The 25142-nt window shown below is 39.8% G+C and overlaps 6 protein-coding genes across 6 annotated transcripts; 2 read left to right on the top strand and 4 right to left on the bottom strand.

The window, feature by feature from the left end:
• Positions 1-469: 469 nt before the first annotated feature.
• Positions 470-1453, top strand: PKNH_0826700 (conserved Plasmodium protein, unknown function; the record flags this gene model as incomplete). The annotated part of the gene is made up of 1 exon (XM_039114004.1): positions 470-1453. One exon carries the CDS (start codon positions 470-472, stop codon positions 1451-1453), a length of 984 nt encoding a protein of 327 aa, XP_038969637.1.
• A 338-nt stretch (positions 1454-1791) lies between these two features.
• On the bottom strand, positions 1792-8684 carry PKNH_0826800 (conserved Plasmodium protein, unknown function; the record flags this gene model as incomplete). The annotated part of the gene is made up of 14 exons (XM_039114005.1): positions 1792-1848; positions 1959-2669; positions 2787-5782; positions 5931-6044; positions 6217-6290; positions 6422-6476; positions 6646-6691; positions 6826-7028; positions 7159-7573; positions 7670-7745; positions 7890-7942; positions 8099-8153; positions 8308-8375; positions 8475-8684. 14 exons carry the CDS (start codon positions 8682-8684, stop codon positions 1792-1794), a joined length of 5133 nt encoding a protein of 1710 aa, XP_038969638.1.
• Positions 8685-9960: 1276 nt separating this feature from the next.
• Positions 9961-15516, bottom strand: PKNH_0826900 (circumsporozoite- and TRAP-related protein, putative; the record flags this gene model as incomplete). The annotated part of the gene is made up of 1 exon (XM_039114006.1): positions 9961-15516. One exon carries the CDS (start codon positions 15514-15516, stop codon positions 9961-9963), a length of 5556 nt encoding a protein of 1851 aa, XP_038969639.1.
• Positions 15517-19372: 3856 nt separating this feature from the next.
• Positions 19373-20056, top strand: PKNH_0827000 (eukaryotic translation initiation factor 4E, putative; the record flags this gene model as incomplete). Its single annotated transcript, XM_039114007.1, has 1 exon — positions 19373-20056. The coding sequence occupies one exon, from the start codon at positions 19373-19375 to the stop codon at positions 20054-20056; it is 684 nt and encodes a 227-aa protein (XP_038969640.1).
• Positions 20057-21155: 1099 nt separating this feature from the next.
• On the bottom strand, positions 21156-21932 carry PKNH_0827100 (zinc finger protein, putative; the record flags this gene model as incomplete). Its single annotated transcript, XM_039114008.1, has 2 exons — positions 21156-21697; positions 21863-21932. 2 exons carry the CDS (start codon positions 21930-21932, stop codon positions 21156-21158), a joined length of 612 nt encoding a protein of 203 aa, XP_038969641.1.
• Positions 21933-22736: 804 nt separating this feature from the next.
• Positions 22737-24566, bottom strand: PKNH_0827200 (conserved Plasmodium membrane protein, unknown function; the record flags this gene model as incomplete). Its single annotated transcript, XM_039114009.1, has 1 exon — positions 22737-24566. The coding sequence occupies one exon, from the start codon at positions 24564-24566 to the stop codon at positions 22737-22739; it is 1830 nt and encodes a 609-aa protein (XP_038969642.1).
• Between the last annotated feature and the right edge of the window lie 576 nt (positions 24567-25142).

Below are 25142 nucleotides of genomic sequence, written 5' to 3' on the forward strand. Positions count from 1 at the left end.
TACGAATTACACCAGCACAAGAAAAGGAGTGAAGCCAAAACGTGACCTCCTCTTTTTTTTTTTTTTTTTTTTTTTTTTTTTACCAAAGGAAGGCAACCCGCTGGGTTAATCTATTTAACCAAGCGTGTAAATGAACCACTGAGGTAGATGCCTGTCGCGGCTTGAGCTGATAACGACAGAACACAGCGATTTTGCGCGAGTGCGCTGGTGACTAGTCAACCAGGTGGAAAGCGGCAAGCCGGAGAAGCCCAAAGGGATTAATTCAAACGTGCTCTCTCTGCACGTGAGGAATGAAAAAAAAAAAAAAAAAAAAAAAAAGAAAAAAAAAGGAACAGGGATCACTCTAAGCATTACTGAGCAAGCAGGTTGCATGAACCCAAGTTCTGCTGCACAGTGCCTTTTTTTGAGCGTCTCTATTTCCCCCCCGAGGCGCTAAAGCTAAAGATCGTCTGTGTATGAACACCATTGTATGCAGTTGTACATGCTTGCAGAGGGATTGAAATCAAGGCTCACCCAGACCGTACGTAAACTACCAGTTGGACCTCCTCTCCCCCCCTCCCATTCATGTGAATTGGCATCCCAGCGCAGAAGGCACATATCCCAGTCGAGCTTCAAAATGATGGGTGATAATTCTGCTTTAAGAATGTTCCTTTACTTGGCACTTTTCATCCAGTGCACAGCTGCTTACTCATTTAGCCAGTCCAAGAATACAGAAGATGATGGGAACATCTTTTTTACGCCCATGCTAAACAAGGAAAGAAAGGGAAGCTATTTGAAGGGGATTAGCCAAAACGCTCATGAGGGTTACAACCCCAGAAAGGAAAGACATGCCACCAAGATAAAACAAAATATGAACAAGTTATTTCAAACGTTATATCCCAATGAAGCACAGATGGAGGAAAGCAAAAGAAAGGAGTTTGATTGCCAAGGTAGTAACATGGAGAGTGTGCATGATAAGCAGGAAGCCCAGATTAATAATAGAAGTTACGATGATGTGGGAGATGCTACCTACAGTGCAATGTCAAGGGAGAGTCACGATGAAGGAATTCACAACAGCCGACGCAAGGGGATCTTCCTCAGTGGGAATGTCCTGAACAGAGATCTACCCAGCATCTACCCGGTTGGTCAAAGAGGAGAAACGACTCACCAAAATTTTACCAATGTTAGCAATTTTGGCGGGGAGGAAAAAACGGTTCAGCACCACAGTGGTGAAAATATGCAAGACCAGGAGAAGGCCGCTACAAACGATCAAAGTACAATGGAAATTTTAGGAAAAAGTGAAAAGTTAAAAAGTGAGTCCAAATTTGCCTTTCTAGATTACCTGAAGGACTTGTTCCAGAAATCCACATACGTAAAAAAGTTCCAGAACTTTATCGAACTTTTTTTTAACAAGTATGATCAGCGTGTGTTGGAGTCTACCATTTTTTTTAATTTTGACGAAACGTTGTTTTAGGGATCCTTCTTCAGGGTTGAAGGATAACCAAGTCGGATATTCACTGTTTTTGGCCTTGCCTGTGTGGTGTAAAATGTTACCTTGGCAACGAAGCTGTGGACAGAACAAAGGGGGTTTGCCTGCGCAATGTACATTGGGAAAATAGGCACACCCCTTGGTGAACTCCTGGCCCCATTTCCCCCCCCTTTTTTTTTTTTTTTTTTAAATCACTTTCCATTACGGGAGCATTATCGAATTTAATTCTTCCCGAATGGCGAGCAGTTGTCTTACTAGCATCGTTGAAGTTTCGTTGAAGTTTCGTCGAAGTTGCGTCAAAGTTGTTATTTCACTCCTTTTTTTTAACTATCATACTGATAGCTGGTGTGAAAAAAAATGAGTATTTCCTTTACCCGCACCTGTGAACGAGTGAAAAGGGAGGCGCCAACGTTTAGTTGCGTGCGTGCTCGTCAGCACATCGGCACTCCTGTGCCAACGCGACTGCATGAGCGGCCACACCAAACCTTACCTTTTTTTTTTTTGTATTAAACAGCGTCGTAGAATTGTCTTGCCCCTTTCTCAAATGTTGTATTTCCTTCCCCCATGTCTGCGCAGGGGCGATGTGGACAGACCCCCCCCTCCCCTCTGTACTTTTCATTCTCTCCATCACACACTTTTCAAAAGAGGAGACCATTTCTGTATTTTTTTTCAACAAATATTTTCTTACATAAATTTTGACATGTTCGTAAAAATTAGGAAATAAACTAAGCGAATATAAAAAATTAAAAACAAATTTATTCAGCAGATGAATTTCGTAGTTTTCCTTTTTTCTTTCTTCCTTTGTGAGTTTTTTTTGTGTGTCCTTCGCGAAATCAAATAATCCCAAGGCGGCAAATTGTTCAAATGTGAAATAGTCTATGCTTTCTTCGAATTTTTTTTTTTTTTTTTGTGTGTTGTTCAGGTGATCTTTTTCTGCGCAATTTTGGCTAGCTGAGTGTTTAGCTGCATCCTCTGAGAAAATATTCTTGGCGTCTTCCGAGTCATATTTCTCTTCACTCTTTTCGGCCCGACCTGTCACCCCCTGTTCAATCAAACTACCTCCCTTATGCGGGCTGTCCACATCAGTCAAGCTTGTCCAAAGGGGAAGGCATCCCCTCAGCACCTCCAGCCTTTTGCTCCCACTGAGTTCTCCCTTGGATGTCATCTTCTCCTCCAAGACGTTAAAATAATTCTGGAAAATCTGGTCATAGCGATAGGGGGGGGGGATAGGAGTGGTGAGTAAAAGTACCCTGTTCAACAGTTCGCCGTGCCAAAGAGAAAACGCGCCACAGGGGGAAGACGCAGATGAAGAGATTACCTTGTGAATATAATTATGATGGCCCTCCTTTTTGAAGAAAAAAAAAAGAAGAAAGAAAAAAAAGTCTGGAAAAAAAACATATCTGTTCTGTTTTCCTTCCGTATCAGGAAAGACACATGACGGAGAATCATTATCATAATTTTTCCGACTTTCTCGTAGAAGGAACGGCTGGGGAGATACACTGCGCTCTTTGAAGTAGGCGTCTAGCATAGTACCACCAATAAAGGTGGAAATATTCACTTGTTCTGTTTTATCTTTTACAAAAAGGAGACTCTTCGTGATAGCATTTTGCAGATCCCCTCTGGATATAATAACGGAGTGGTGTTCAAGAAAGATGTAACTCCTAATATTTTTTAAAAAAGTAAAAGTTATGTTATTTCTGAAAGACTGTTTCATTTCGGTGATGTTAAAAAAGGGATGCTCCTCATTTTTAATATTGCATTTTTTTTTTCTTCTTCTCCTCCTGGAAGATTTGCATGCAGTGTTCACCGAGGTGTCCCCCTTCCTAGGTTGGACCAAGCCAGACGAGGGTTTCTTCCATTCGCTCCTTTTTCCATTCCCATCCCGAAGGCGTCTTTTTTCTTTTCTTTTTCGAATCCTTCCTGCGTAGAAAAAATTGATATGCCTATCACTTTCGATGGCCCTCTTTACGCGTGCGCAAGCGAGGTTCACCTGTTTGTAGATTATGAAGTAGTGCAAGGTGATGAAATCGTTTACGTAATTTTTAAGGTCGTGAAAAATGAAAAAGTACGCTCTGAGAGTAGACACCGTTTCGTTGAGAAGGCAATTAAATTTGTAAACAAATTTGCAGGTGCTTAAGAAATGGAACTCTTTAGCCAAACGGAAGATATTTTTTTCGTGTTCTGTGTGGAAGAGACTGTCGTGGTCACTGGACTCATCACTTCGTGCCTTGTTCGAACTTCTTCCGTTCAAATGCTCCGTTAAAAATTTGCGAACATCCTCCCGAACATTTTGCACAAACGGGAAGTGATAATTGTCTCCCTCGAATGTATAAAAATCTTTTTTACTTTTCGGAAAATAATTAAAAATGAGAAAATGTTTCTCTTTCTCATTTTTGGATGCCGACCCCTCCTCCTGACTCAGCAGGCAATATACCATTTCATTTACAAAATGAGACATCTTAAGATACAACTCATGTTCTATGCTGATCAAGTAGAAGGAGAAAAAGATCAAGAGGAACATCTGCATGTCTATCCATTTTTGTATGCACACTTTCTCCTTTTGTCTGGAATCATTTTTCCCCTTCAAGATGTGTAGCCATGTTTTTATCATAATGGTGTTTATTTCCTTACACAGCACTAGCTCCACTTTTTTGTTTTTGATGCCAGATGCTCTCAACCGGTTGTAAGATTGGATTATTTCGTTAATGGATTCAAAGTTTACGTTATCTGTGAACATGTGCATATTTCTATGTATGTGTTGGATGGTTTGTTCTACGTTTTTTTTTAGATTTTCTTTCCATACGAAGAGATTGAACAGGTGGCATACGTACTCCTTGATGATGTTACAGTAGCGCAGTTTGAAGTAGGTGGCCATGTGACTATCAATTCTGCGAGGGATGGGGTCTCCTCCGGGATGGGAGCCTCTTTTAGTACCAAAGTTGCTGTCCATTTTGGCATCTTCTTCACTTATTCCACCCCCGAAGTCACTCACTTCCCCTCCTCTTCGCATTCTCATCTGTCTTCCCCGCCCACTGTGCAAAATCTTCGAAACCAAAAGACACACCGACTTGTACTGGTGCCTCCTCAGCAGATTAAACCGTGGATATGTGGACCCCCCCTCGTAGGCTTTTAGGAATGCCTCTACCTCTTGGCAGTTTCGATCCATCTGGAAAATGCCTCTCATTAAATGTAAGTTGGAGCGGAATTTTTCCTCATCAGGATCGACAGTTTGATTATCCGAATAGATGCACTTGGTATCTTTTTCGTCTTTTCCCTTTTTACTAACCTTTTTTGCACTTACAATTCTGCACTTCATTGTATGTTTTTTTCTCTTTTTAACACTTTGTGAGTTTCCAATTTCTGTGTCGCTTTCCCTTCTGAACCCAGTAGCAGTGTTGATTCTTTTCAGTTTTACGAATACAGGACTTATCTTTGGAGAGAAGCTTCCATCCATGTATCCACTCTTGTTCTCTTCACGAACAGCCTTGTCTATCTCTTCACGAACAGCCTTGTCTATTTCTTCACCCTTGGTGATACGCCCAAATAGAATTCTATTCATCTCCTTATTGCTCCTATCGACATGGAAGTGTAAATCTGTCGCCCCGGAAAAGTGGTGCCTTCCCTTGACGCTATTCGAATCATCAATGTTGCAAATAAAGTTGGAGAAGAATAAAATGTTTTCTTTTTCCATGTGGTGAGTTCGAATCTGTTCTGTTGTGGCTTCTTCTTCCTTCTGTACATCGCTATCATTGGGGAGGGTACTCACCTCTGTGCCGACTTTACCATTTTGTTTTTTTTCACCACTATGTTTGTTCTTTTCCTTTGGTGATGTTTTTCTACAAGCATAATTCACTCCTTTCTTTGAGTCTCCTTTTTTTCTTTCCAGCTCCGGTTGATTTATATGGGGTACGTTATGCTCACGTGGTATTTTCCTCCTTTTTAAATTATGAACATGTTCATGTAAGAAATCGTTGTAAATAAAAAACTTCTTCGCTTTGAGTTCAAACAGGACGTACTGTTTTAAAGAATAAAAAAAGTTGATAATGATGTATCCTCTATACTTTTTCCTTTTTGAGTTTTCTGTTTCTTCGTTTGGGGAGACTTCCACTAAACCTTTTCTCTTCCTTCCCCTTTTGCTCACATGAAAGAGGTCGTAGTCGTACTTTATGATGTAGTACAACAAATCGGCGTAGAGACTGTCCCTGTTTTTTTCTTCATAATTCTTTTTTCTTAATGTTTGAGCAATCCTTTTTATCTTCCTGGCGATTCTCTGTTTGTTCTTTTGTGTGTGTGTAGTTATCTCCTCGCTTGGGTCTGTATTTTCTCGTGATGTCGTGTATTAATGTGCTATGGTGGTGTTATTAATCAGTTGGAGAAACCAACTGTGCGCCAAATTTGTTTTGGTAATTATAGTTGTGCTCATTTCATCCTCTTGGGTACACCCCACACCGGATACACTTACCATCGTGATTACTCCCCCCGGTACAGATCCTTTGGACGTCCTCTTCGATTTTATCAACATCGTATACCTTTAGGGGGAATGTCCTACTTAGTTTTTCTGCTAACCTTTCGGCGTCTACAAAACAGGATCAGAGGTGTACCAAATGACGCATGTGAAATGGAACCTCTGCTTACCATAACACTATCTTCAGAAGACCACCTATAGTTATCTCTCCCCATCTGTATGTGCGTTATATACTTCTCTCCATTTTCGTGTGTGCCAAATTGAATCCATTCTTTTGGCCGACCTTTTTTGATTTTTCCCGTTATTGCAATTTTTAGGGGCAATTTGTACTTCCCCCAGAAATAACTCTCCCTTGGGCTGGAAATGTAGAAAAAGAAAAAAATGAATATAATACATTTGAATATATGTATAAGCATATTTCTCATCTAATTGAAAACAACTGAAGAGAGAAGGGGAAGGTATTTCTCTTCATGTGCCTTCCAACGAACCTTTTTTTAAACAATTTCAAAAGTAAACTTTTCAATAGGGGCAATTCTTTAACTTCTAATTTTTGGGGGGAGGAAATGAAAGAAAAAGACCATTGTGGTAATGTGATATCGCTACATTCATCTGCAGTAGGGTACACACGTCAGCCCTGTTTGGTGAGGTTACAACATCACATGGTTTAAAAGGAAGACACATTTATTTGGGGGGGGGTATCTTAAAATTTAACTTTCTTCAACAATGTCCATTGGCAAAATGGAAAAATGTTTATCCCCCTGAGGAAGAATATTGAATATGCATGAGCGAAGAAGAGGGCGAAAAAAAAAAAAAAAAAAAAAAAAAAAAAAAAAAATGCCAGAGCAAATATGTGCATACAAATTACCCTGTTCCTTGTTAAAAGTTTTCTTACCATTTTCTCCTTTACATAATTCCAATCGACCTGTGGAAGACCCTCTAACATTTTTTCTCTATAATTGGAGTAGCGCTTTCCATAACGTATGTTCGGATGTTCTGAATGGAGTTCTTTCCTGTTCACTCCAGACATTTCTCCTTGGTTAGCTAAATATGCCAACATGTGCGAGTATGCACGTTTTCCTGTGCTGAGTTTTGTTCCTGCTGTGTGTGTGTGTGTGTTGTTGGTTGTGATGGTGATAAGAAAGTGGGATAGGGTCCACTTTGACAAAATGAGCCGAATTGGAATATGCCTACGTGTATGTGCATGGAGGTGTCACCCTGTGCGAACCTGAAACGTTTCGCAGATCCAAGTGGAAAAAACTGTCCACGATGCCTTGGCATTTCAGAAAATTCAGCTCGTTAGTCGAGCCCTGAAGGACCGATTCTGTAGACTTGTCTCCAGCTGTTCCTCTCTCCATTTTTTGCTCCTTCTCCCCTTTTTTTCCCTCTTTTTTTCCCCCTTCTTCAAAAACGCCCATTGGTGTGCTCGCCGCTGTTAGCTCATTCATGCGGGTGTTGTTTTGGGCAAGCTCACTCATATTTTTTATTTGCCTCATGAAAAAAGATTTCTCCAAGGAAAACAAAGTATTGTAAAAATAGGAATCTCCGTAGGTGGTTTCCATTTGCTCCATCTTGAACGCGGCGTGGATCATGCTCTTCACCAAGTCCTGCATTTTTTGTTTCTCCGCTTCGTGCTTGTTTTGCTGCAAAGTGGAAAGGAAAAATTCAAGCAACCCAAATGGAAATTACTCAAATGGAAGTAGCGCAATGTATACGGGTTCAGCTCACCGCCTAATTACCAGCTCTTTCCTTTCCAAGTCCCTATATTCCCTCTGGTTCCGCACAAACATCTGCTTCTCCATCTGCTCGTAATGCCTAAATTTGTTTACACGCATGAAGGGGCAAAGGGAGGGGGAAAAACAATCAATAAGGAGAAAATGCATGCCAAACATAGTGGAGAAAAAAAAAAAAAAAAGAAAGAGACGTTTCACGAGAAGAATTGGCTACTAATGTAGTTACCTCTCTTTTAATTTTCTCTGTCTTATGTGATTCTCCCTCTCCAAAGTGCTTTCCTAAAAACGAAGCGCCCCGATGTGATGCTGATTTCATTTCCACTCCAACACTCCAAAGATTAGTCAAATCGAAAAAACGAATTGCACACAAATTTATCATCCAAGCAAATGTATGCCTTTTTTTTTTTTTTTTTTTTTGAATTGTAAAATTGATACCATGTACTGATCCTCCTTGTGCATCTTATAACTCTCTGTCAACTCCAGCCTAAAACTGCGATGAGAATCACATGGGTGAAATGTAGAGTGTGCAAAAGAAAAAAATAAATAAATAAAATAATAAAATAAAATAATAAATAAAATAACAAATCAGTGTAGTGAAGTGGCCAAGTGGAGCAATTTCCGTTGCCTTTTTTTTTCAGAAGTACCTGCGTGCACAAGCCAATCTCGCATTGAACGATTTTACAACATCGCTGGACCCGTAATCGGCTAGGACCTGCATTAAGTAAAGGTTTGCCAAAGTGTTGGAATACTTCCTCATTTCATGGGTCTTTTCTCCGCTCAAGTTTTTCCTCTTCCGCTTGACAATGCTTACCCTTTTCAAATTGCTCCAGTTACATGCGGAAAACACTTCATGGCGCGAGTGCAGAAAGGATTGGTTCACATTCCTCAAGTAACCCTTAAAATCCTGGCGGAACTTCTCACCGTTAACATCGATAGGGAGCTTTTCCAAATGGGAACTCCTTCCATCCTTTTTTTTCTCCTTCATAAAATTGCTACACTGCACACAATGATGATGATCCATTTTTGTTCCAGACCTGTCTAGACATTCCACTGGCGCGTAAGTGTATTCGTACTTGTGTGCATGTAATCCCAGAGGGGTTAATGGATTCTGAGAAACGACGCCAAGAGATGAACCAACAAATGGAACCAAGGAATGACGCCAAGGAGAGGACTTAATTTACAAAGCCAGTGATTAACGGAATAAAACTGAAGCGCTTACCCTGGCATCCTCCCAACATAGCTGAGAGAACAATTTTTTTTTTTTTTAAATCGGCACTTAGCCCTTTTGTCTGAATAAAAAGCATGCACCTTTTTTCACCATTTGCACAGAATCATTTTGCGGAAAAAATAAAATAAAATAATAAATAAAGTCCCTACGTATTAAATCCTATTAAACAATGGACACATGTTTTTTTCTTCTCATTTTTGTTGAGTGAAGTGTTCTCCTAAGAAGATGTTATGGGGACAGAGGACTATACCTGCATCTACATGGGCTGCTTTATTTTTATGTTTCTCTATCCTTTATGTGCGTCTCACACTGGAGCTTGTTTCGCATCCCCTCCCCCCGACACACACGCACCCTTACGAATCAACTGTGCACATGCACGCTACTACTACTACATTACGCAGGTCTGCGCAGGTGGCCCTTTCCCCTCGCTTTTGCAATGTGCCAACCCGATAGTGGGGGGTTATCTGTAGCGCTCCTTTATTCTCTACAAACCGCCCTTCAGCATCAATACTCCTGGATCGAACCGATCCCGGCAAATGTGCAAAGGAAGGCAAAAGAACTGCAGGGAAATACATCATCTGCATAAAAAGCGCCTCCTCCATATCGTGCACACAGTGTCCCATATATATGCCATTGCACTATCTCCCCCCTAATAATATATATATATATATATATATATATATATATATATATATATATATATATACAGCATGGACAGCAGAACTGCAAACTAATTACCGAAAATTGAAGAGACCTTTTTAAGTTTTCTATATGCTTGTTATTCGCCAAAATTATGTAACAAATTTCGTATTAACAGAGAGAGAAAAAAGGGGAAAAAAAAAAAATGTCCTACCTTGCGAGTATATTAGCAAGGTACCTGGGACAGTAAGCCAAACGGTTCTACATAAAGAATGGCGCAGCAGGATGGACCAAATTTGTGTGTAACTTGATTTCGTCCATATGTGCTCGCCGAATGTGCTGCCATTAAAATGGAAAAGTACGGACACAAGTGCTTGTGTATGTGTGTGTGTTATTGCTTGTGTGTCCGTGCACTTATTCCGCATCACCTTTAGTTCCACATGGTGTCGTCGGCGTCAATCACTTCAAAGTCTTCATTGCTCCTCTCCGCCTCTGCTCCTTCGGTTTCCACGTTTTCGAATTCCATGTTGGAACTGTGCGGGGCCTCTCCTCCAGTCAGGGTCTTGTAGCCGTACGTCAGCCCACCCACACCAAGGGCTGCGAGCCCGATGATGCCTGCGGCCAGCGACACCTTCTCCCCGGTCCCCATGCCGCTACTTCCTTCACTACCATCACTGTCGCTTCCACTGTCGCTTCCACTACCGCTTCCACTACCGTTTCCACCACCGTTTCCACCACCGTTTCCACCACCGCTTCCGCTACTACCTCCTCCCGATGGCGGCGAGCACGCCGGCATACTGCAGGTTTCGCGCTCCCCTATTCTTATATTCTGCTGCTCACAGGTCAGCCCCATATTCCCGTCCATATCCTCCGATGGGGGAATCAACTCCAGGGGCTCCTTTCTCTTTCTAATTCTAAATGAGTCCGTGCCGCACGTCGTGGAACATTCTCCCCAATCTTCCCACTCGTTACACAGGGCGTCGTTGCACGGAGTGGAGGAGCCACCCACCACTGGGCACTCTTCTTCTCTAAATAAATTGTAGTCGCTACAAAACTTCGACGTGTTCGCTTTTTTGTGTTGTAACAGCTGCATTGTTCTCGTGAGGATTCTTCTCCTCGGCTCGGCATGGCAAGATGTGGATCTTCCCCATGGCAATGTGTCACCTGCCTTTGATCCTACCTGTTCCTCCTCATCGCACCCAACCCAGGTTTCCCAGTCATTACACTCACCATCATCGCAAAGCGGCAGACCCAAACATGGTTCCGTCTCTATCTCATTGTGATATTCTAAACATAAATCCGTATCATCTCCTACAAAACCAGTAATGTTAGAAATAAATCGCCTCATCCTCATTCCGACGTTGCACGTGCGGTCGCACTCGGACCATTCCGACCAGCTGCCGCAAGGATTGTCCGTACAAGGGACTCCGTTGGATCCGTCATCATGCTCAACTTTGTTCTCATAGTAAGCTTTGCAATCATCCGTCTGGATGTCTGGGTTCGGATAGACGCGAGCCGCTCCGCCGCTGCTTCTACCACTGTTACCCTTAGAGAAGAGACGGGCTCGCTGCACCCTCTTTCGGGGTCCACACGGCGCCGACCACTCAGTCCACTCCTCCCACTCGAAGCACTTCTCATCTTCACACGCGGGAACCGAACACACCTCCGTTTCAGACTTTTCGAACGTCGAACAATGAGCGTACTCTTTCATATCTTCTGGCAAAATGACGAAGGTTCTCCTTCTCGTGGAGTATCCACACGTCTTGGAACATGGGGACCATTCGCCCCATTCCCCAATATCCTCGCATATTTCAGAAGAACCACAATCCTGGACATTGCACGGTTCGACCTCGGTCGCGTTGAACAGATCACACGAATCGCCTTGGTCATCTTTGAAAGAGGCTCTGGCTGCCAGTGAGGATTCACCGGCTGCTCTTCCGGCTACTCTTCCAGATACTTTTTCTGCTGCTCCCGCGCGATGCCTCACCCTTATTCCATCCCCGCAGGTCGTGCTGCACTGGCTCCACTCACCAAAATCGCCGCATACATCGTTGCACCCCTCGGTAACAGGACAAGATCTATATTCAATGGAGTTCAATTCTGTGCACGAGCTTCCATGCATGTGATGTTCGTCATCTATGTATTCTTCCTCCTTTAATGTATATGGCGGTCCCTTTCTCTCCCTTTTACTAACGGCCATGTTTTTACACGTGGAGGAGGAGTTACTATCTGGGCATGGGCTCCAGTCACCCCATTCTGTACATTCAGCATCTGCAGGGTACTTGTTACATATGTAGTTGCTATGTATCTCCTCAGATGATAATAAATTATCCCAGGTTACCTTCACAGCGTTTTTACAAAGCCCAGATGGAGTGTTTTCACAATCCCCAAGTATTTTGTACTCCTGATCATTGATGTTATCTATGGCATAAACAAACATGTCGATGTTGTTCACTTTGAGCAGTGCTACTTCTCTTCGCAGCTCATTCAAATCGGTGTCGGACTTCCCCTCCACTAACATAATGATGAGCTTCCTCCTTGTGTTCGAGGGAGAAGGAGATGTCTTCTTGCTGAATACCTTCTCCCGCAGGTATTTCAAATTTCTGGCGATATCTTTCCTAGTGGAAGATGATTTGGCCAAGCTGCTCACCGTCTTAATCATTTGGTTTTTCTTGTAGCTAGCTTTCCTTCCCAATTCCCATAGCACCGTCGCTGTCCTTCTCATCTTCACCAGAGTCACATGAGTCCGATTCTTTGCCAAGTAATTCGACTTTATGATATTAATTGAGAAAGGTCTCACGTACTTCTTCCACTGATCACTCGTGATGCTACGAGATTGATCTAGCACGATTGCGATGTCGAAAACTTTTTTACAGGCAGGATCATTATTGCATACGTCGTCGTCACATTCTGCACACGATTCGTCATCTTGGCATGGGAGATTTGGGGGGGGTAGAGAAGATGAAGGAGGAGTAGGACCATCAACAGCTGCACCACCTCCACCAACACTACCACCATCACCTTCGCCCCCTCCTGTGGATGGGGGTGGTGGAGTTATCTCCGTATCTGTGTTGCATATCTTATCTACCATCCCCTTTGATATATCTTTGAGACTGTCCCATTCCGTCTTTATAGCGGTGGGACAATTCCCCTCTGTTTTGTGACATCCTCCCAGTAGTCTCAACTTAGGCATACTTGCAGCGCCAACACCAAGCACCAACAGCTTCACGTTCTCTTTCTTATATAGGGAACTGGCACCGGACAAAAGTTCATCTCCAGGATTGCTGTTATTCCCGTCTGTAAACAAGATGGTTACCTTGGGTAAATGATCCCTGCTGCTTGGCCCCTTTGTATAATGCTCTAGGGCATACTCTAGAGACTGCACTATGTAAGTACGTGCCCCAGCCTTATATGTACTTTTCAACTCTGGGATTTTGCTCATTAAAGCGTCCTTCTCATAACTCTCCTTCTGGGAAAACTTCACAAAATCTCGCATATCTTTAGCGAATAGCATAATTCCCACATGGATTTTTCTCTCCGAAATTTCTAAATGATTTACAAGCTTCTCCACAAAGGGGTACACTTGCTTTTTCCAATTAGAACTTCCTATGCTGGCTGATTCGTCCAGAATTAAAGTCAAATCGTACATGCTTTGACAAAGACACTCATCTCCATCGCATGGGGGAAGAACTAGTTCTGGGTCAATCGGAATATCCACCTGAGGTGGTCGTTGTGGTGGTTCGCTTCCTCCAACCTCAGGAGGTATTACAGGACCAGAGCTGCATATCCTTCTTACGAATTCTTCTGACGCCTTGGGCAATTGTCCCCACTGGGCCTTAATCACAAATGGACAATTTGTATTTTGCTTGCAGCCCACTAGTAGTCGTAGTTTGTTCTCATCAGCCATAGAAACGCCCAACACTAATAACTTCACTTTTTCTCGCCTATACAACAAACCTGTCTTATATAATGTCTCATCTGACTCGCTGGAGTCATTACCATCTGTAAAGATCATGGTTACCTTGGGGGCCTTATCTCTACTTGAACCTTTTGTATAATTCACTAATGCATATTCCAAGGCTTCCACAATGAAGGTTTTCTTCCCTTTTTTGTAATCATCTTTTAAGCTCTCTATCCTTTGCAGAAGGAACGATTTGTCATATCTGGTTGCGTCGGAAAATTTCACAATATCTCTTCTTGAGTCAGAAAAGAGTAAGAGGCCTAAGTGCACTGAGTCATAACCCACGTGTAATAATTTTACTATTTGTGTCGCAAACGGAACGACTTCGTGGCTCCATCTGAAATGTCCTATACTTGCCGATTCGTCCAAAATTAGGGTTAGGTCGTAGTAGTTTTTGCAGTAAGAGTCTTCCCAGTCTGCGTAGGTCGGGTGTTGCTTGTCTGGTTTGGGCATGCCTCCGGAGACTGGTTTTTCCGAACCGTTTGGTAACCCCCCATTCTCCCCCGCATCTATGTCGCATATCTTATCCGTGATCACATCCGTTATACTGGTCAGCTCGTCCCACTCGCACTTGATGACCTGCGGGCAGTGCTCATTCTCATTGCAGCCAGCCAACATTTTTAGACTATGTATGGTAGCTTTGTAAACCCCTACCACAATAAGCCTCACGTTTTCGTTCCTATATTTCAATCCTATATTGCGTACGTCCCAGGTCCATCTGTAATTTTCATTGCCATCCGTGAATAAAATTGTCACTTTAGGTGCGTTGGGCCTACTGTTTGGATGTTTGGTGAAATTTTTGAGCGAGTGCTCTAAGGCATCGACAAGGCGGGTTCCTTGTCCCCACCCATACTTGTCTTTCAATCCTTTAACTACATTTATTAGGGCATTTTTGTTATATCTCGTCTCCTGTCCGTAACTAACATCTTCTTTTACCTGAACGGCAAAACGCATAATGCCTAAGTGTATTTTGTCTTTGCTTATGTTTAAATTACTTACTACTTTTTCTGCAAAGGGGACAACGTCCATTCTCCACTTCGTCAGGGTAATACTTCCGGATTCATCTAAGATTAATGTTAAGTCGTAGTAATCCTCACACAAACAGTTATTTCCTTGGCAGGTATTTTGCTGTGGGGGGGGAGTAGTATTGATGATGTCCTTGTCTTTGTCCTCCGTGTGACATATTTTATCCGTTAACTTTTTCGTTATATGATTTATAGTTTCCCATTCCGCCTTCATGGCATATGGACAAGGGGCATTATTTCCTGCACAGCCAACTATTGCTCTTAAATTATAATCTTTCGCTTCTGCAACACCAAGAACTAACAATTTCACTTTTTCTTTTCTGTACGTTAATCCCATTTGAGGGAGCTTAGTAGCGCTGCCTGGGGTTGTGTCATTTCCGTCAGTAAAAAGTATGGTTACTTTGGGGGCATTGGGTCTCCCTTTCTTATGGTGAATGTACTTCTCCAATGCGTAATTCAAAGCTGAAATAATTCTTGTTCCAGCTCCAGCACCATATTCTTTTTTTAGCTCGTCTACTTTTTTCAGAAGCTTATCCTTCTTATAGCTTTCGTCTTCATCAAAGGTGACGTAGTGTCTGTTGATGTTGGAAAATAACAATATTCCTACGTGGACTTCATTTTCGCTAATATGTAAGTCCTTTATAATTTTATCTGTAAATGGGATAACATGATTTTTCCAATTTTTAGTTCCTATGCTTCCTGATTCATCGATAATCAAAGTCAAGTCGTAAAAATTCTGACAAAAGCAGTCGTCACCCACACATGGTTGTGGTGGTGATCCTGCTGCTAATGTGTTATATTGAAGAAGAGACTGTTTTTTCGTTAATATTTCCCCCTCAGGTATATCATTATCGAGGGTGGCCTTTTTTACGCCATGGCCATCATCTGTCAAGTGGACATACTCGTGAGAAGATACATCTTGGCTACGCTGTGTTATCGCCGCGGCAAGATGAACAACAAGGAAGAAGTAGGAAGCTATTAACAGAATAGACTTGTTCATTTGTCCTTCACTTTATTTTTTTTTAAAGGTTAAATGTGACGTACTTTTTTACATTTACACTTAAAAAGGGGAAGAAAAATTAATCTTGAAAAAATGTATCATGCAATGAAGAAGAACTAGGAAAACATGAAGAATGAAAGATATTTCAAGTAGAGAAACAAATTCGGAAAAAATAGATATTTAAAGCTGCGTTGGAAGAAGCAGGTATATGTGAAAGTCCGTTTTGTGTGGTCTTGAAAGGGTGAAAAGCTTAAAAAAAAGACACACGTTTAAAATGGGGTCAAACAAAAAATGGGTTAACAAAACAAAAGAGGATGAACGGGAAAAAATGGGAGATGAAAAATACGAGAAAAACGGGGAAAAAATACGAAGAATATGCACTGCTATATTAGGCATAAGAAACTTGTATTAATGGAGAAATATAAAATTAGAAATTGTACAATTTATAAACTTTTGCAGAAAAAAATATGAAAATGGGAAAGTTAATAAGCAAATTAATAAATAAAATTAAAACAATAATAACTATAGCTTTAAAAGTTTATTTTTAAATCAAAGTTGTCTTAATGTTGTATTTTTTTTTTTTTTTTCCAAATAGCTAGCTAACCATACAGCTAAAAAGGTGTGAGTTGTCCCTTGTCTTTTTCCTAATCTCCAATTCTGGTTTATAACATGTGAGCATAACTGTAGTTACAGTTATTAGCTTAAAAAGGACAGATTTTTTCTACATTGGTAGCTGTTCGTGTTATGTGGGGGTTATTTCTTGGACAGCTATTCTGTTTACATTTTTGCCTGAACAACAACAAAAAAAAAAAAAAAAAAAAAAAAATTAAGACGCGAATACTTCTTATATTCCCCTGTACATAATATTTTGCTAAGTTTATTAATATAAAAGTCATTCTGGCTAGTTCAACTGACTATTTCTGTTTAACATTAATTTTTTTTTTTTTTTTTTTTTTTTTTTTTTTCTTCAACCTTTTAACATTATGTTTTTTCAAATTGGTTTGCTTGCTGCCCTGCTTCTCAGCTTAGGGAGAAAAAGAAAAGAAGAAAAAAAAAAAAAAAAGCTATATTCTTTTCGTCCTAATGAAAATGAATAAACAACCAAACAATGGTGTTGGATGCGGCACCGTATCAAATAAATAAAAAGCTTAATTTGTCCATATGTATATGTGCACATATATATACATATTTATAGAGTCATTTGTTCAGACACCTGCTTGCGCTGCTATGTTTGAAACGTTCGTGAAAACTCCTTTGGGGAGTACACAGACTTGCAACCAATGCCTCATTATGGGCAGTTATATATTTTTTTAAAGTTCACTGTGGTAGTCATTTTCGAGAAGTAAAAAACGTACTTACATGTCCACCTTTTCTGCACAGAAGTTGCTATTGAGGGTGTTGTCCACTTTTCTGCTAATTCGCTTATTGTTGTGTTTTCCATCTTAATTTTTAAAATAACTTTAAAAAAAAAAAAAAAAAAAAAAACAGCTAATCATCATCCATTTTAGGAGAATTTTCCCCTAATTTTATAAACCCTTTTATGATAAGGCAAAGAATGCAATGTGGTGGAAATAGAAACTAATAAAAAAAAGGGTGAGCATCGAATACTGAGTAACCTTACGTAATCGAATATATAACAAAGAAAAACCTAATTGTGTTTTTAAACGAAGAAAAAATTTTACTGTTAAAATGTTAAATATTCGTCAAAAACTGTTTTAAAATAAGGAAAAAATCCCTGAAATAAGAGCATGCTTATGCATGTCCATTTCTCTGCGCCTCAGTTGTGAACCCGTCTAGAAAATAATTTTTTTTTTTTTTTCTTCACATTCAGGCAAAAATGTATTCAGCTACAATTTTCTATCTCTTACAAATGATTCCAGTGGACGCTTAAAATGTCTCTGAATTTGACGATAAAAAATGTGAACATATATTAGTTTAACTAAAGACACCCTTATAACAAAAAATTAAACTTCCAATTTTATGGACCTTAAACGCTTCCCTCAATTTTAATGCACAACATATGTAAAAGTTAAAACATCTGTTCAAACTTTCGAAGTGAAGTTTTAGACTTATATGCCCTAATTTCCCCTGCATTATTATTTTAAAGGGCGTGCTTATTTTTCATTATGACGAGTGTTTCTTTCCCTTTGAGGTTCCTTTTACGTGGGAAAGAATGAATTATATGCATGCAAAAATACGAAATCTAGACGTTGTTGCAGGAGCCCATACTTCGATTAAGAGTGTTTAAGCCGGAGTGGTAAAAAGGTGAACAAACGAATGAACAGCCAAAATAGGCGAACAAAAATGTCAGACGGGTGAACTAACAAACGCGCTAGCAAAAATAAATAAATAACCGCTGCGTTTGCGAGTCTCTTCGCGATACCGTAAATATAAAAGTGTACGTTCCTGTCATGGCGAAAATGAAAATTGGTAAGAAAAGAAAATTTCCTGTCCATGCATAGATATCCACTCCTCATCGCAACGTCATGCATTTATTTTTTATTTTCTGCAATTCGACCTAATTTGATGACCAATTGTGCAGGTGCACCTCTTCTTTAATTCTCCGCACAATGTAGAAAGAGAGAGGACGAATGTTATGCCTATAAATTATGATTTTCTGCAAAAATGAAAAAACACTGAATTATGTGAAGAATGACCTGTGAACACTGGGAACCCCCCCCCCTCTCATTTATTACGCATGCAAAACGGTTAACTAAAATTGTTTATAACTTTGTTCGCTCCTAAGAAAACATTTATACATGTAGGATGTTCAATGCAGTACAGATGCCATACGGTACAATTTTTCAAAGTAATAAGATAACATCTGAAGCACCTCCAATTAAGTTTTGCTTAATTTTGTTCCGTTTTTTTTCAAAAAATAGATAGAGCTTTTATTTATACATAAACCCAGAAAAAATGGTATAAAAAAAAAAAAAAAAAATGAGCTGACGGCGTCACGCGCATTTATACATTTCTTCAATTTTTTTCATATGAGGCGGCTGAGATGTGGCTTTTTTCCTTTTCGTTTTGGACGCAAAAGTGCAGCGAAAAAAAAAAAAAAAAAAAAAATTAACTTAATAAAAAAATCATATATTATATTTATATGTATATATTTGCATATATTTTATGTACCCACGGAGCTATTTCTTTTCTTGTTTTCTTCACTTCCACTTGGCAACGTTTATCGATGCATTAGCGGCCCTTTTCACGTTTTAACATTTTTTTTTTTTTTCCTCATTTTGTTGGCTTGAAGGCCAAAGGCTTTAAAAAACTGCTAAACATAAAGGACTTCGCGTCATTCTGTATAGTAACATGTGAATAAACGGGAATTCGCCTTTGCACGATCGTACGTTTGCAAAGCGTGTACACGCAAATGTATATTCATACGCGTACGTAATATGTATACTTAAAATTTTGTACCTTTGCGAAAGGTTTCTCAGCTTATGCTTAGGGGAAAAAAAAGGGACGTATATACCACGCATATATATATATATATATATCGGCATAACGTTTGTGCATGTAGCCCCTGACGGGTACCTTATTATTATTATTATTTTTTTTTTTTGCGTTCCGTTCGCTTAGAGGTTGAAAAGAACTCAACTTTTTCAAACTATACATTTTCTGAGCCACCGCTGCCACAATCTGTGAGTTTCTCTAAAGGGAAAGAAAAAATAACTGCATAGAGAGCAGAGTGGAAAAACAAAATATAAAATACCGTTTTTCTCTCTGGAAAGGAGAAATATCCACGCACACGCATAAACATATCCGTTTCGGAAACAGTTCTGAAGCAAATCGTTATATGCAAACAGCTGTGACAGAATTAACTTCACCACTCACAAAGCACCCTATCCACAAAATGAAGTACCTAACTTTTAATAGAAGCAATAAAGATGCAATTGACCTGTGTGAAAGGCTAGAAGCAACAAAGATAGACCTTGCGAACCCACTGCTACTACAGTATAGTTGGGTCATATGGGAACAAGTGTCAGACAACAAAATTAAACAGAGTAATAATTATAAGGATTACACAAGGCCTTTGGCAAAATTTAATAGTGTACAGAAATTTTGGCAACTATGGAACAGATTACCTCAGCCAAGTGATCTACTTGCACAGAAAAGTATGACGAGATTATCGGAAGATGGGACTCTGCGCATTATAGATGCTCTGATGATTTTTCGAGACAATATTCAACCCATGTGGGAAGACCCAGCTAATGCTGAAGGTGGTCATTTTGAATATAAATTTGTGCCTAGAGATTTTCCATACAGTCAGATAGACGAATTTTGGAATAATCTTGTGTTAGCTATTATTGGATGCACTTTAAAACATTATAATTTAATAACAGGGATTAGGTTAGTGGATAAATTAAGCACCACACGCCATGGGTACGTAAGAATAGAAATCTGGTACACCACAGTGCCAGACGAGAGTGTTAGAAACCACTTGAGGAAGGACCTGGAGGAGCATATGTGCAATCGTATTGACGGTTCACACGTCTATCCCCCAAGAGGGAAGAATTTCAGCCACTCGCACAAGTAGACTTTTATCTGCCGGGGCCAACACTGCGGAGAAGAGAAATGAGGCGAAGTAAAACGTGAAGATGTAGGCGAAAAGGGTAACATAGTGAAAGTTAAACGAAAACACCCATAAGTAGCCAAAATACGCCGTGTGAACCGCTCTCAAGTGGGAATTTTTTTTTTTTTTACGGAAAAGGTGTAACGCTTGTTCAAGGGGAGCGACTCGTTAGATGTATCCCAAGTGAGGAATACACCCGATTAACACAGCGCCCCGACGATTTTTTCTGCGTATATATATATATATATATATATATATATATATATATATATATATATATATATATATGTGTATACATATGTACCCCTTTGCATTTTTTTTCTCTGTAAGGGTTAGGCCATTTTTCAGTAAAATGTACGTTTATTTATTTTCATCCCCTTTTGGGTCCCCCTAATGTGCGTACCAAGTGGGAAAAAATGCAGCAGGGAGTATTTATCCTCATATTAGTACGCACATAGGCGCGCTTATGCACGCAATCTCATACACACATGTGTTAGCCTCCGAACGCGCAAAATAACAAGTAGGAATAATCGTGTTGTTATTTCGAAAAGCATTATGCGCATTCTTTTGCAATTTGCGAAGCTCATGCGCTCGCACGCAGATATCTACACGCCAATTTTTCGTTCCATTTTGTTTTATTCCTTTACCACTTACACGATATTTGTCGCTATTTTTGATATAAACCCTGAACCCTGTTATTATTATTACTACTACTACTATTATTATTATTATTATTATTTTTTTTTTTTATTTCGAAAAACTTGTTTCCTTTTTTTTTTTTTTCTTATCGTTAATTAAAAAAAGTTACAAAGAAGGAGAAAATGATTAAAAGGGAGAAGTGCAGCTCAGCTGAAGGTGCCATCTCAGGGCCACCCCTTCTCTCCTTTTGCTTGGCCGAGGCAAGTGGCAGGCCAGACCTCTCTCCCGCCAGGAAAAGACACATAATAAACATGTACAAAATCATCCGTGTGGAAATGGATTCCGCGCGTGGTATATACGTGTCACATGCTCCGTAACGCTGCCTACAAAGGGTTCACACCTTTGACGGAACTTGGGGCTCCAGTTAAGCATGGAGTTTTTTCACGAACCACTCAAAAAACAAACTTGAATCTAGGAAAATGTTCACGTAATTTTTGAAGCTCTCCGCCAGGTGGACGGACAAAACGTGCTTACACATTACGTCTTTATTGTTCCACAACACTTTTTGCTTAAAATAAAAACATGAGCAGAAATTTTGGAACACGAGATATTTGTCGTTATTTCCAGGAACTACAAAGAAATGCAAACGTGATTTTTTCTTTTTCTTTCTCTTTTTCGTTTTCTTTTCCGTTTTCTTAAAGTGAGCAAGTACATGTTCGCCTAGAATTCCCTTCCTTTTCTGTGCTCTAACAACATCGGTGCAATCACTCAAACATGCGTCATGGCTTGTCCAGCGCCAGTTTTTGCTATTTCTCCTGAACTGACTAGGATACAACGGATAATCCTTTTCAGGGCGCTTCTCCTTTATCAAGGTGTACTTTTTAATTTTAGAGTTTAGGCACAATTCTAGGCTCCTTTCGGCGTGCATTGGAAAGAGGGAAAGGAGCTCGTTTAACAGAAGCACATCTGAAAGTAGAGGGGAAGTGTTAGGGGGTTGGCAATTAATGGGCACTCGCCGGTAGGTGTTCACATACAAGCATATGTTTACATATTCATATATGTGTGCACATGGACGTGCATGAACACACATGAACGCGAGCCAAAAGAAATAAGAAGGGGAGATAAAATTACACTTATTCCTGTTCGTGCATCGCCTTAATGATAATATAAGTGAGTTTACAATATTCGCTCGAGTATCCATGTTAAGTTCTTTCTCTGTAATTTTCTAAAGTCACTAAAATATGCATTTCTGAACGTTAATGTTAAGGGTGTGGAGGCGTTCTTCCAAAATGTGGAACCTCTCTGCAAGAAAATCTCATGCGCTTCGTGTCAATTAGAGATGTAGCCCTAACTTTATTACACAAATACTTACACACACATGCGTGTGTAGATATCCATGTAGGAATAACTACAAAAACGAGCCTTCACCTTTTTTCTTCGCGCATTTTTGCCCCCTCTTTCTTTCGTTAAGCGAAGAACGGCATGTGGAATGTGCTGTGCAGCTAAAAATCGTCGATCCTGTTTCATTTTTAGTAACGCCCATAGATGATGCAACGTTAGGATGCGCAAAAGGGTGCAATAAAATTGTGCCATAAAAAAAAAAAAAAAAAAAAAAAAAAAAAAAAAAAAGCTTAAACCCACCTCGATGCTTTTACACAGATAACAGGAACATCCGTAGGGTGATTCACCCTATGACATTTTTTGGGGGGGACGTATTTTCGTGCGTATCATTTGCAGTTCAGGGGAAGGATTTTTTCAGGGCGATGGAGCAAAGCGAGGGGAGGAAAAATGGAAAGGCGCAAATGGACATGCGAACTAATAGATGGGGTAGTAGCCCTGCCCTTATTTTTCGTAGCCATTTGGGGGGGAAACACTTACCCCTGATGGGAAGGATTACCCCTGCTAAGTTTCATTTATCATGTCTGTATTGAAGCTTATGTGCTATATTATTAGCCGCCCTGTGCATATGCTATATTCGATCCCTCCCCATTTTGAAGGAAAAAACTTAGCGAACTTTATGAGTGTAAATTCTGTGCACAATTCGATAAAGGGAAACAAAAATGAAATGAAAAGATAAACAAATGACAGACAAAAAATCACGGAAGCAAATGTCATTGGAATAATTCTTTAAAATATGAACAAAATGGGTAACAATATACTTGTACATGTTGACAACAAAAAGGAGGTACAGCTTAACGAGGGACTCTTCATTTTTCAGAAAGAATTTGCAATAAAGTAACAAAAGGAAAATAGGAATGTTGAGAAGTAAAAAAATGCGGAAAATTATTACACCAAAAAATGATAACATATAGAGAATAAATGGAGAAGTAAATTTATATCCAATTTTTAAAGCCCAAATTACGCATTTTAATATTCTTTTAATCGATTTTATTGGACTCTCATATATGTTGTAGCACTTTCTTGTAATAACTATGTATTTAGACATATCCTTAAAGAGTGATAATAATATCAAAAGGAATAGAAATAAAATTAATTTGTATAGCTTTGTTTCTATTTTTATTTCAGCCATGAGAAATTTTACTAATGTGTTGTTATTTTTATAATCAGAAAATGGGAAACTTTTATTTTTTCTGTTGGATGAATTTTTTTTTTTATTTATTAAAAATTTTATTTTCATCAATTGAGACATGTTACTTGATGATGTTTTCTTTTGCTGTGCATACGTTTCTCCACTTTGTCTGTATGAATGTGTGCGCACGGAGAAATTTTTTATGTTCGAAATGTTGGTGTATTTTTCTTTCTCAGGAATGTGTAGCATCTCGAGAGATGATCCATCATCGTCGTATTTTGTTCGATCCACAGAATTGGTACCATTTTCATAATCACATTCTTTTAAAAAATCATATGTCTCTATTTTATTCGGGTACTTACCATCATCATATTCGCTACTATATAGTAATATGTCCGAGCTCATATTACCATTATATGTTCCCAAATCAGAAGCCTTTTCCTTATCAATTTTAAAATGGAACGCCCTTTTTTTATCCACTTCTGCGTTATCATAGGGATAACTGTGGGTACATGCGTGACAATCTTTTTCATCATTTTCATCATTTTGATTACGAAGATTAACTTGGTGATTTCCATTGATCCGTTCCTCCCCCTGCATTCCATATGGATCTAAAACTGTATCCCTAACACATTTAGACTTTAAGTACGCGCAACTTTTGTTCAATAGATAATAATTTCTGTACATGTTTTTGTCATACCAGTCCGAGGAGGTGGTGGAGCTTATTAGATGCTTTTCTTCGCTCACGTCTTGGGATCGTTCGTTGGTATGCATCTCCCCGGGTTCCTCGCCGTGTCTACTCTTTTGTCTTACCGTTCGGGTGTGTGTGTTTTGTCTTGTCCCTCGATCTACCGTTTGGGGTGAGTTGTTTCGCACTATTTGCCCGATCTTTTGTTTATCTCTTTGTCTACCATTTTGCTCGGCCTTTTTCCTTGCCGGTTGCCCCAATGGGGGCAACACTTTGGAGGCCATTTTCGGCTGCACCCTTTGCTGGCTTGGGTCCGCATCTGTACCACCAAACTTTTTGTCACTCCGTTTAGTTCCCTTCACACGATGAGAAACGTTTGATGTGTAGGGTTCCACAGTAAGGTGCTTATTAACTATGTTTAACTGCGTTACGAAGTTGTACTCACTGTTTATGAGTAAACTATCAATGTTCACCCTTCTATTATGTAGAACTGCTTCCTTCGTATTGCACAGGAAGGCTATATTGGCATCATCGTCCTCCTCTTTGCTCCTGTGAATTTTATCCACGTACGAATTTGAGAAGTCGCTCAGATTTTCGAAGATCGAATTGCTGTTCATTTTGTCACAGTGCTATTTTGTATTCCATTTCAAGTGGGGTCCCGACATGCATGCATGGGGGACGAGGTATGTATTTTTATTTGAGAAAGGGGATTAAGCTTTCTGCTTTATTTTATCAACGCTGGGGGGGAGAAGGGTGAAAGTTATGTGTGGTGGGTGATGCCCAACGTGTTTGCGCACTAAAAACACGTTCATCACTTGAGAGGTAATTTTGCTTTCTCCTGATTTGTCCACTTGGCAAACGCGGCGGGGGTGCTCGGGCATGCGTATGAGCATATATGCAAAAAATACGCACAAAAATGCATACATGTGTATATGTGTATGTATGCATGTATGTATTTGCCCACCCCCCTCCTTAGCGCAGGCACACGTGGACAATCTTTTGGCGTCCCACATGGGAAAAACTTAATTCCTATGCTCCAACATTTTTGCAGTTAATTTTTCTTTTCCGAGCGAAATTGTTCTGATGTAAATGTAAACACAAGGGTTACACGTGAGTTTATTTTTTTTCCGAAAAGTGCAAAATGGTATACATTATAAAGTTCAAAGAGATGTCTATATAACATTTTAATTTAC

The sequence above is a fragment of the Plasmodium knowlesi genome (genome assembly GCF_000006355.2).
Source record: "Plasmodium knowlesi strain H genome assembly, chromosome: 8".
NCBI classification, from domain to species: domain Eukaryota; phylum Apicomplexa; class Aconoidasida; order Haemosporida; family Plasmodiidae; genus Plasmodium; species Plasmodium knowlesi.